This window comes from Mchenga conophoros, linkage group LG23, assembly GCF_057382185.1.
Source record: "Mchenga conophoros isolate Kocher_MC1m ecotype Shallow Benthic linkage group LG23, M_conophoros_male_GT1.1, whole genome shotgun sequence".
NCBI lineage: Eukaryota > Metazoa > Chordata > Actinopteri > Cichliformes > Cichlidae > Mchenga > Mchenga conophoros.
In genome coordinates this window covers 8,975,955-8,988,834 of record NC_140547.1, presented here as the reverse complement: position 1 = coordinate 8,988,834, position 12,880 = coordinate 8,975,955, and the positions used below count along the sequence as shown (strand labels likewise).

General features: G+C 38.5%; 1 protein-coding gene across 3 annotated transcripts in view; it reads right to left on the bottom strand.

Annotated features, from left to right (window-relative positions):
• Positions 1–9,989: 9,989 nt before the first annotated feature.
• Positions 9,990–12,880, bottom strand: part of usp46 (ubiquitin specific peptidase 46) — a 32,876-nt gene continuing 29,985 nt past the window's right edge. For 2 of the 3 annotated variants that reach the window (XM_085264434.1, XM_085264433.1), the window contains exons 8-9: positions 12,467–12,545; positions 9,990–12,376 (exon numbers count right to left, since the gene is read on the bottom strand). In XM_085264434.1, the coding sequence (XP_085120560.1) occupies positions 12,275–12,376; positions 12,467–12,545 (181 nt within the window). In that variant the 3' untranslated portion in view covers positions 9,990–12,274. The remainder of the gene's footprint in view (positions 12,377–12,466; positions 12,546–12,880) is intronic. The other variant, XR_014890693.1, reaches the window with a different exon arrangement.

Sequence of the window (12,880 nt, the reverse complement as noted above, 5' to 3'; positions counted from 1 at the left end):
AAATGATCTGATCTCAAACCGTTCCATAACTGCTCCCACTGCCTGCAGACCTTCGGTGATGCGCTGAAGATTTCTCCTCTGTTCACCTCTTCTTCTCTCCCCCTTGTTTATTCTCTCTGTTAGTTTCAGCCATGTCCTGTTTATCGTCTCTTTAAGCAGTTTTCTGGGGGTTTTTTTGTTATTCGCAGCACAGCAGATGGATGACCTCACTAAAAGTGGATTCATGTTTCTGATCTACACTGTAGGTACACTGCAATCTGACTTGCACCTTCCTGGAAACGCAACAGCATATCATGTAGATGCAGCCCACAACCACTGTGATTTCAAGTTTGGTAGTGTCATTTTCTCCTGTGAATTCTTCCTCTCCATCCCCACATTGTGCTTGGTAATACTGTGGTTCTCTTTATAAGATTATAAGTCCTTAAACTTACAGTTTAAAGCACTTGGAGGTGGCTCTTGTGGTGAACTGGTCCTGTATAAATAAAACAGAATTGAAAGTAAGTTGAAAACTAGGTCACGGGACAACAGAGGCAAGAGTTTATGGATGAATGATAAAGTGAGTGTGTGCTGATGAGGGCAGCTCTGGCTCCCATTAAAAGTTTGTGTACAAATGAATCAAGACTCTAAGAAATCCCAAAGTTACGCATAAACTGTTGTGAAGAGCGGAAAGCTCTTTTTTTCATTATTGTTGCACATCAGTTCAGTTAGTGCTGGGCGACTCCTTCAGCTATACTGATCAATTTAAATGTAGATTTTTAGTCTTTAATGTCTTCTGTGAGGTATATAAGGGAACGTGGACAGAAAACTGGAAGTTGCTGAGGCCTGTTTTGGGAATTTTCATCAATCTACTATTATTAGAGTACTCCACCAATGAGGTTATTTTAGTCATTTTTTTGATATAGTTGCTACCTAAAACAGCCGTGACTAAGGACTTAAGATTGCGCTGCATGGTTGCTTTCCAGTTAAGTGTAAATCAGGGTGTGCACTGTTATTTTCTGGTATTTAAGGGAAGTTGTGATATTCATTACAAAAAAAGGTGTATACACAGGAAGAAGGTTTGGATGAATGAAGATTAAGATACAATAAAAACATGTAAGTGTAAAACTAAAAGTTTGAAAGTTAAATTTAGTGTGAACAGGAGGGCTGAACACATGATGTGATGTAAAATGCTGAACAAAAGACCACGAATCTCAAAAAAGAAACCTGTCGAAAAGCAACTTTCAAAGCAATGTTTTATCGCGTCTTCTGGGAAACACAGTAATAAAAAGCTTGTGTAATAACTGCTGATCCTTTATAAAATTGCAAATTGTATCCTTTTTGTTTACAGACAGTGAAAAGAAAGCTGTTACCGCTTGCTTCCGTTACACTGACAAGCTCATTTCTTCCATTTCTGGGAAGACGTTGAAGGTCTCTCAAAATGTGCTGATAATCAAGACACTGTCATTTGTGTGTGTCCATGTGGGTGTGTGCATCCTTTTGTTCAGCTCTCTGTAGGAGGTGAAGTGTTTCCCAGAAGTGGCCGGGATCTTTTCGTAGAATCTGTGAGAGGTATCACGTCGGAGACCTCATGCGGGGTTTCGCCGCATCTTCTCCTCTAAATCTTACATCAAATTACAGGAAAAGACAAACACCCTCAGTCACCCCTTGTTTTTGTTTTGCCTCATATAAAAGCCAGTGGTTTCATAACAGGAAAGTCCACAGGCAGGCTGTACGATAACACTGATGGTCACTGATGCCACAAGTTCTACAGGTTTGTTAGGAACAGGGTCACTTTGGGTGCTTATACTATCCCATTAGATCATCTATGAGTTTTCCTATTGACAGCCTTTGTGTAGTCCTAAACTGGATGTCACATAACATCCTTGCTGATGCATCCCATCTAATGGCTAAACTGATTCTGCCATCAGGTGGTTCCCTACTGAACAATATTCTTTCTTTTATTTCAAAATTAAAAGAATGAACTGTTACTTCTATTGGACCTTAAACATCTCAGAGACTTGTAGTCCAATGAAATACTTGGGGTGGGATTACCTTGGCCTCTAGCAACACTGTGAGGAACCTTGGGGTCATTTTTGACCAGCATATGCCCTTCAGTGTGCACATTAAACAGATATCAAGGGCTGTCTTCTTTGATCTGATCAATTCTGCTATAATTAAAAACTTCCTGCCTTTCCAGAGTGATGCTGAAAACTAGTTACATCTAGACTGTTCTGAAATCTCCCTGAAATCCTTCAGCTGATTCAAAACACTGCTCTCCAAGAAGGAGAAATCTTATCGCTCTCATATTAGCTTTTTCAAGCCTGACTTGAATTTGAAATTCTTCTTCTCAGATAAAAGAAAACGCTGAATAACCAGGCCCCATCATATCTTAAAGACCTCATGGTATCAAATTGTCCCAATAGAGCACTTAGCTCTCAGACTGCAGGTTTACCTGTGGTTAAAACCTTTTCTAAAAGTTACAGGGAAGACAGAATCTTTAGCTGTCAGGCTGGAACAGCTCCCAGTGAGACAGACACTTACTGTACTTTCAAAATTCAAACTTTATTTTATAGGCCAGATCACTGACTCTGAACTATCCCTTACTTATCCTGTTATAGGCTCAGACTGCAAGAGAACTTTATAACTTTATATATGCATACACATACATACTTGTTTTTAGTTGTTGTTCAATTGAGAACTGTACAGAATTCAGCTTCAGGTTCTAGGTAGAGGACTAATACATCAAACTTCACGTATTTATATACATCTTTATGTTTTTAAAATGAAATATAGCTATACAAAATGTGTATGCGTGATTATTTTTTGCTTATCAGAGGGAACATAATCTTTTTTGGAACAGGAAGGGATTATTTCCCTCTACAAATTACATATATATCTTTGTACTATCTACATGTGACTCCTATTATATAATGAGGATTATGGACACAGGCTGCCCACAAACAAAATTATTCTAAATCATTTATCATTTCTCTTGCATGAGTAGTTCATGTAATTTATCTGTTAGTCTGATATGCAGTGGGCTCTTCCTATGCGCATATTATATAATTATGCATAATTAAATAATTTGTGATTCACCTGTGTCCTTTGAAGCTCCGCAAAGGAGAAATGATGACGCACATACAACACAGAACAAAGGCTGCAAGAAACAATGATCAGCTTGAGTGGGTTTCAGCGTGAAAAAATAAATACTGTATCTATTTATTTAGTTTTGTTAAAGTGGATGCTTTTTAAAAGTTTTCTCTCCCTCTGTTCTGGATATTTTTGCTCTGTTTCAAACAAAAATTCCTTGGATGAGAGCAGGTTAATAAGAAGAGAACAACATCAATCTTCAGTCTGTTTAAGGAGTATTTTTTAAAATAGCCTCACTACATGTAGGTAGATCTGCTCAGTTGTTCCCTAACAAAGTATGTAATCAGCCAGTCACAACAATTCAGCACATTTAGGCAGGGTCAAGACAACCTGCTGAAGTGCTGAAACCTGGTGAAACTGAGCATCAGAATGGAAAAGAAAGGGCATTTAAGTGAGTTTAAGTGAATGTGGCATGATTGTTGGTGTTCTGAGCATTTCACAAACTGTTGATCTGTTGATTTTTCCACAAAAACATTTCTACGATTTACAGAGAATGTCCTGAAAAAGAGAAATTGACCAGTAAGTGGTAGTGAGTGGGTGAAAATGTTTTGTCTTGTTGATGGCCAGAGGAGATATTGCCAGACGGCTTCGAGCCTATAGGAAGGTAAGAGTAACTAAAATAACTGTTTGTTACAAGCAGGAGAGCTTTAAAGAACACGTTAAACCTTGATGCAGGGCTACAGTAGCATATCACTTGGAGTGTCATAGGAAGGTGAGGCTAAAGTTCACACCAAAACTGGAGAACAGAAGATTGGAAAGATTCTGCATTATTTGGATAGAATGGTCAAAATCTGTTATGAATGGATAAACCATTGTTTAAATGGCACAGCCTGGCTGAATATGGTTGCTGATCACGTCCGTACCTTTATGACCACAGTGTTCAATGCCTGACTGCAGTGGGATAACGAGTCGTGTGTCACAAACCTCAAATCATCTCAAACTGGTTTTCTACAATCAGTTCACTGTACTCACGTGTCCTCAGCAGTCTCCAGATCTCAATCCAGAAGATCAGCTTCGGGATGTGGTGAAACAGGAATGTTTTCAGGACCTTGTTCAGTCTTTGCCACGAAGTATTAAAGCAGTTCTGAAGGTAAAAGCTCTGTACATAAAAGTGGACTGAGTATTACTCTCTGAGACGGCTTTTAAGCCCTGAAAATAACAATTTCTTACCATGTCTCTATTTTTAAAAATAATCTACGCTTTTTACCATCGAAATTGCTTCTTTTCAAAAGATTTCATGGTTTTAAAGGTTTTATGCTTCCGCAGACAAAACCGAGAAGAAATGAAACCAGGATTGAACAGGACATATCTATGTGATTTTCTTTAAAATGGAGAAATCAATTCCTTAACATTAATCCTATGATTAATTTAAAGAATATAGATGGATAGATGTGATGCTGGCTCAAAGACACTCACTTTAAGTGCTAATTGTGCCGTTTATCACAGAGCATGCAGTGACTTTCTGTGTAAAGAGTGAGAAGGCTGAAAATGTGATTTTCTGCAGTTCTCCTCCTGTTGCTGATTTCTGTCACCTGTCAGATTTGTTTAACACATTTGCTGAGAGCTGTGACAACAAAGTAAACAGTACTGAAGCAGAGGAGGATTTTGATCACCACCTGTGAGAAGACCCTGGAGGTAATAATAGCAGGACTGCAATCTCTCCAAAAGCATTGCAGTTTAACTTTCACTATTTACTTAGCTTCTAGCTTTTAGCTGCTGGAGCAGAGCTGTTGAGCAACACATCAGCCTCCAGACAGGAAGAGAGGGTCAACACGGTAGTCCCAGAAAGTCTGGAAAGGCTGGTTTGTTGAAGGCACGGTGGGTGGCAGGAACTACCATTAATTTCTTAATGCCTTTTTTGGCCAGTAGATAGTTTCTCAGCAAATAACGACTATTAGACAGTCTTAAAAACAGAAGGCATCACTACCAAGGCAGCAGCGTGTTCTTTTATGGCTTTTGCCACCGCTTTAGTGCAATGTGGACTGTTTCAGCATTACAGGAGGAATGGTGTGGATGTGTTTGCTGTGGTGCGAGTAGGAATTCTCATTTGTCTTGCACAGATTGAGCAGCACTTTTCACTGCTTTGTCTCAGGAAAGAAGCTGCAGAGAGGTGTTTGCATGGCTCCTCAGTTTCATACCCCCATTAGTTTCTCGCGGAAAAGTCATGCAGTTACTTTGACACAAATATGAAAAGTTTCCACTTTCTGAGTCAGTGTGCTAATTTGCTTTACACCTCATTTTAAAGTCATTTACTCTCTTTCTCACTAATGCTTTCTGCGTCCAGGCTGCGTTTGTTATAAAAACACAACTGATGCCATTTTTGAAGGTTGCCAGCACATTCTGAAAAGGCCACCTACCACGCATATGACTAAAACTGATGTACGATTTGTTGAACTTCATTTCTACTGAACAAAATTTTGTAGTTTTAGAAAAGGTTCAGTGTCACCGGCTCATTGTTTCCTGGCTGTTATCAACTTTCATATTTAGACTTTCAAATAGTAGGTTACTGAAATTATCAGTATTTTATGGAGATTTTCATAGCAACCTCTGGACTGGTGTAATGTATAGTGCTTCAAAATTCTCTCAAGTTTCTGTCGTTCAGATTGTTCATTTGCTATATTAACAGTTTTTAGCTGTTACTGATTAAATCTGATTTTTGTTTGATGAGAAAAATGAAATAACCAAACTCTTAAAGGGCTTAATATGAGACTCTATGAGAGTTGTTGTGAGTGACCATCTAGCACAGAAGAATGTGAACAACCAGCACAAAAGAAAGCATCAATTTTAGTTTTTAATTAAAACATTTTTAAAATTTTTTAGCTCAAATTATGCACTAAATCAAAATAAATGTCAAACAGCCTTGAGACCAGTTTAAAAAAGAAAGAGCTTTTTGTCCTCAAGGATTCATAAACACCATCTAATATATTATGTAACAAATAGGCTGCATTTGTAGAAAAGCCCTTTATTATGCCTTTATTATTTTTGTATGTGTTGTAGTATTACGCTGCAAATGAATTTGCTGCTCTGCATCAAGTCACCACAAAATAATCAGTAAGCACCTACATGTCATACCGTGGCAAGATAATCTCTGGAAAATAAGAAAGTTTATTAATCCCATTGGGGGAAATGTGCACGGCTGGATAAATTCTTGTACAGGCAGAAGTTATTTCAGGTGATCCTAAATGTAAAACAAACACTTGGAATTTAATGGGTATGTGCCAGTGGGAAATGACAAGCAGAGGTATGAGGTAAGCCAATTAAACTAATTAACAATAGCAATAGAATGTGGCAAGTGGACACAGATTAAGACAATTAGTATCATGTAGTCAGGATTGTGAGACGACTACATCTGGAACTGTACACCAACGGTTATGAAATACACAATTTCAAAAAGCCGTTAAGGAGACTTATCCCGCTAATTTTCTGCTCCCTGCTATTGTTCTTAGACTCTACTATAGCAGCTTTGCATGATTCATGGTGAAAATAATCCGTATTTATCTTATACTTTGATGCAAAACTGACACTATACTGCCAAAAGTATTTTCTCGTCTCGTCTGCCTTCACACATGTATGAACTTTGGTAGCAACCTATTCTTAATCCATAGGTTTTAATATGATGTCAGGCCACCAAAACCAAAAGGAAAGAGACATCCCAAAAACTGTTCCCACAAAGTTGGGAGGATGAAATTGTCCAAAATGTCTTGGTATGCTAAATCATAAGAATTCCTTTCACAGGAACCGAGGGGCTGAGTTAAACTCCTGAAAAACAACCCCACACCTTAATCTTCCGTCCACAAAACTTTATACTTAGCACAATGCAGTCAGACAAGTACCGTTCTCCTGGCAACCACCAAACCCAGACTCGCCACACGGAGAAGCGTGATTTAATGACTGGACTTGGTGCATCCTGAAAACAACCCATTCTTTGAAAAATGTTTGTAGAAGCCGTCTGCATGCCTAGGTGCTTTATTTTATATACCTGTGGCCATAAAAGTGATTCGTTTGGATGAGTGAGTGAATACTTTTGACAATATAGCGTAGTTTGTCTTTTAGTTCCATTCAGCTTAAGCAAACTTGTATCGATTGGTCAACCTTAACAAACTGAAGACTTGAACAGCAGGTGGGTGGAGGTGTCATGCTTACAACCAGAGCTGTATGCATAAGATTACTGAAAAATTGAGCAAAACTGAGCATTTAAACCAGTCTGAACCCTGAGCTTTGAAGGAATACCCGTCTCTCTGTTTATCTGTCGCATTAAATGTCTGAGAACCTCAAGTCCACACCAATTCAACAGAGGTGAATACACAGTTAGCTTATTAATATCAGTGTGTCATATCTAATAAAATACAAATGTCAAACATTTTATATAAAAGTTAGGCAACTGTGACACATTAGGCTGAACAAGTTAAACACAGGTAAATGCTGCAGCTGTCTCCTGTGTTTCCTCGTTGGATGCAGACTCACTGAAAGCAGGTAGGGAGGCAGAAGGAAACAAGTGAAAATATAAACAGAGAGAAGACTGTGCCAGACTGCTGACAGCAGCTGTACTTTGCCTCCCGAGGGATTAGCTGAGATTTCAGGGTGACTGAGAGGACACTGAGCTGATAGCTGGTTAGACAAGCGCACTGTCTAATTTTCAAAGAAAACCAAAACAAACAGGAAGTTTCGTTCAGACTAAGATATGATGTGGACAGAGCCGGCTACTGTAGAGGTGATGAGTGATCTACCCAATTAGTTTTTTCTTCTGATAAATATGTGGTATACAGGCCCATTGATCTCCGGGCTTATCTCATCGTTCATACAAACTGTTATCAGTTCTGTGGTCTCATATTAAATTATCACGTAGTAACAAATTTAAAGATGATCCTAATATTTTGCTAGATGGTAATTGCCATACCGCGCCATCGGCCCCTCTGGCCATCAGCAGTAGGCGGTAGGTGAAGTGTCTTGCCCAAGGACACAACGACCAAGACTGTCTGAGCCGGGGCTCGAACCAGCAACCTTCCAATTACAAAACAAACTGCCAACTCTTAAGCCACGATAATAGGTATGTCTAAGTAGCCTAAAGGGAATAAGTGCTTGAAAAAAGTGCTTGTATGAATGGGTGAATGGGGCAAGTAAAAAGCTCTTTGAGTGCATTTAGTATTATGACACCAGAGGAGATTTCTTTTCCGCTCCTTCTGTAGAAATAACCGTATTTGTTTTGCATGTTTGTCCACCACTCTCGAACATTTGCTTGCTGAAATATTGAACCATGTCTTCCATGCAATAGCCATTCAGGTTCAAGATGTTTGGAGCTGTTATGCATATGCTGCCAGTCTGAAGCCTCTCCAGAACATTTTAGTCAGATTCAGCTGAGCCGAATCCATGACACTATACCTTTGTTCTGAGGTAGTCATAGATTTACAAGTGTGTACAGAAGTATGATCTTGCTGACTGTTTTTATTTGCCCATCTTTGCAACAATACTATTGCTCTGGTGTTATATTTATCCAGTTCAAATGACCTGAACTCTTGTGATCTCTTGTGACACTTGTAATACAATACTGTAATATTTTATTTATGTTAATTCCAGACATCTTTTTTTCCTGAAACAACCTACCTGAAGTGGGATTGGTGCATGGGAAATGAGTGGGATGTTTACTGAGATGTGACTCAGAGTGCTTATTTTGTTATCGCGGCAAACGGGGTTAAGGTTTTTGATATCGTTAGCGTGCGTAAGTGTCATTCTGTGTGTAAACACGATAGCCCGAAATGTTTTGAATCAATTCTGATAAAACTTTGTAGAAGCGTAGAGTGGGGTCATGTTAACAGTCCGTTAAAAATGGCCTTACATCCAACAAGGTCTTCAAGTTCAATGTGATGATTTATTGGTCAAAGATTGTAGATTTTTGTCATAGCTTGACAAAGATTTTATCAAACTATGATCCTTACAAGTGTGGTGTGTGTTGTCAACATATAGAAATTACCATGTAAAGATTTGATTTTACATTTGACCTCTCCTTAAGGGTTGATTAATTGAGCTGAATGTGAAAATGCTAATGATATTTAGAAAAAAATTAAAACTTGTTTACTTACTTACTGCTTGTATTTATGTTAAGAACATATAGGCCTACAGGGAGTGATATATGGGGATTCTAAATACAGTATTACGCAGGACGTCTGACCTCTTCTTCAAGGTCAGATAAGGTCAAACTTTTTTTTAGTTCAAAATTTTATAAAATATCTGATCTTTAAAACTCTGCTTGAAATTCTAGTGCCGTTGTCTTGTCAACATGGAAGAAATATATCTGTATGTGGGAATCCTAAATATCATGTCACACTGGACCGCTAATCTCAGTTTTACATTTCATATGCCTCTCTTTCAAGTTGATGAGTTGCCTATTTAGAAATATATTGTAGTGTGTTATATAATAGGCTCAAGTTATGTATGTCAAGTTATGTAAGAATTGATATTAATCATCCATTACCCAACCCTACATACTGTTATAGTGTAATGAAAGTAAAGATTTTACTGCACTACAAACTTATTAAAGTACATTTTAAAAAGAACTAAGAGGACATAAATAAATACAAAATTAAATACTATTACCTTTAAAGTAAATACTGACCAAAGAGCGAGCCATCTTACAGGAAGTGTGTGCTCTCTGGGTGCTTCTTGTTATAGCCTTTATGAATGCCTTATTTCTACCTCTGACAAATCATACAATTTAAGCATTTTCTAAAATAAAAACAAAACCTAAATAAGCAAACATACTCAGGAAATCCAAGTAAACTTAAAAATGGAATAAAAACTGATAAGGACTGGTCAGCTGACACGTATAGTGATGCAACAGAAGAATAAAACCAAACAATTCATAAACATTGTTGATAGCAATTTTTATTGAACAGAAGAAACTAACTCAAAGTGAGTGTGTTAGACTGTGGTTCATCATGTTAAAGCATTGAAGCTCATCATCGTCTAATAAAGTGCACTTTCAGTTAACTGCCAAACGGAGAGTCATCTCCTTCCCTCACACAAGTTCAGTCAGGTCCCACACGGTGCAGGACTCTCTGCACCTCAGCTCTTCTTGGTAGAACACCATCACAGTAAGATACATGAGACCAAGTGCAATGACTGAAAATCTCAGTAAGGGCGAGTGCATAAGTGTTAATGGAAGATCAGCACGTGAAAGAGTCTCTCTCATCACACCCGGGTCTGAAAAGTCTGCTATTCCAGCCACCGTTTTCTGCCCTGGCTCAGTTTAACCCAGTCGTTATCATAAAGCAGCAGATGGTGGCTTCTGCTCAGTACTCTGATTATGTAATCATGATTGTAAAACAGCACAGTATTTCTTTATTAACGGTTAACGCTAAGCTAAAATCTTTGCCATGAGCGTCTCTACATTATCAGATCTCAACTTTAAAAAAATATTTAGCTATTCCCAGAAGTGTTTCTCTACATAATATATATGTACAGCTGCATCTTTACAAAGAAAATAATGTTCTGTTAAAGACTGTTGCAAGGTCAGACTCCAGTTTTGGCACGTGTTCGTCATGACTTCACCCAGAAAACAGACTACGTGGATGAGACAGCAGAAACGAGCGCATTCAACACGCCTCTCATGTACAAACACAGACACTAACCTAACATAAATCCTATTCCTACGTCTTATTTATAACGAGATGTATTTGCAATGGTGATTCCCTCGGATGTGGAGCAAACAGGAATGTTGTTCACATGAAAACAAAGTGTTTGATGTTGCGCTCGAGAAAAAAGCGCCAGAGAGATCATTTACAGTACTGGGGATATCGTATCAATCACCATTAAATTTGAAGAGATTTTCAGGATTGCAGTGTGCTACATCAGACACGCACACATCATCAAAGTCAGAGACGGATTAAAAGGAAAATGCCTAAGCCATAATTCACCATAGAAATGGAAAAGAAAGGACAATGCAGTCCAAGGTTGCAAAGGGACACATAACAGAGGGGGAAAAACCAAACCAAACAGCACATCTACTACTCACAATTAAATGTACTGTATTTTAATCTCACCAGGAAACGTCACACTGGATACTTTCACCTCATATTGGACCGTTTTAGCTTTTTCAGTCGAAAGATTAGGCAGTAATGGGTCGTGTCTCTCTTGCGTCAAGTTAATCTCTTATTCCACATGTAAAATACAAAATTAAACCTAGCTTCTTTTTTTTTTTTTAAACCTGTCCTATCAACTTGTGCGTTTCATGCACTTTATCCTTAACAGCCAGAGCTTAAACATACAGTATAAGCTCTCAAAAGAGCCTTTCACTTAATTACATTACTACTTTGTTACCAGCATTTCATATAAAAGTAATAAATATACAGAGTTCAATAAATTGGGGCGTTCCATGAGAATAACGTATAAAGATTCAGTGGATTTAAGTGAAAACAGCAGGAATTTTTTTCCCCCAATGTGTAGTGTTATGCGTGTAGTGTTTAAGTACTGATTGCTTCTGGTCAGACTAACAGGACAAAATAAAATCTACTACCGTCAACAGCTGACAGCTTTATATTTAGGTAGTTTAAAGCTTGCGAGTTCTCTCCAATTAGTGTTCAGATATTGCTTGAGAAATTAGAAATGCGTGAAATCTCTCAATGCGTATTATACAGTGTTTGTCTCCATCTTCATACATTTCTCATGCACCCACTAAAGACATAAATACACCGAAGCTCAGTTAAGGAAGGGGAATAGCCCTAATGGAAGGAAGTATGATTGGGTGGCACATCATGGAAGTAGATCTTATACATAATGTAGATCTTATAAAAATGATAAAGTACAATTTCTGAAACTGTCTATATGTGCACCAAATCCTTCCTGGTTGAGAACACCAAGTGGCTGCTTGATGCAATACCTTTTCCTCCCCGATCATGCTGTTGAGCATTTTTGCTTTTCATATTAAAGTGCAGTCCAAATGCAGGTGGCTAAAAGACAAGAATCAAAATAAAGAGAGTGACAGAGAAAAGAAATAGACGAGGTAAAACCCAGAGGGTGAGACTGGGGCAGAGGATTGGCACATACTTCAGAGAGGTCTGACTTGAGGAGGAGCAGGATGGGATGGAGATGAAGAGTCTGTTAGGCTGAAGTTTAAAAAACAAAACAAAGTCCTTCCTATCCTTCTCCAGCGTCACTCCCTGGATTGGTAGAAGAGGATGTATCCCGACTCAGAGTTCTTCGAGATATCTGAGGTAAGACCGTAAAACTCCTCAATGGCCTGGGCATCAATTTTCTGCACAACAGAGGTAAGATGAGATTAAATGGCAATGCAAACAAACAGAGGAGTCAAGGAACAAATAGGCCAACACTAACAGTCACGCACCTCCACAATGTCATCATCAAACAGCAGCCAGAAGCCATGACTCTTCACTATAGTGATGTAATGACCTCGATTTGGGCCGCTGAGGAGACAAAAGACAAACATTGAAATCGTTAACTCTGCCCACGCGTACTTCCTCCTGTCGTTTGCACAAAATTAACCACAACTGGCCACACGTGCACTCACTGCCATTTAATAGTGATTTGGGACTTGGGAAATTCTGAGCAGCAACTTTATGTGGTTTGAGAGCTAATACCTTAAATCTGTGAAGATCTTGTAATAATATGAAGGAAGTGACTGCTCTTGGCCAGGTGCAACCACCACTTTTCAATTCATTTCTATTTATATAGTGCAAAATCACAACAACAGTCGCCTCAAGGCGCTCTATATTGTAAGGTAGACCCTACAATAACACAC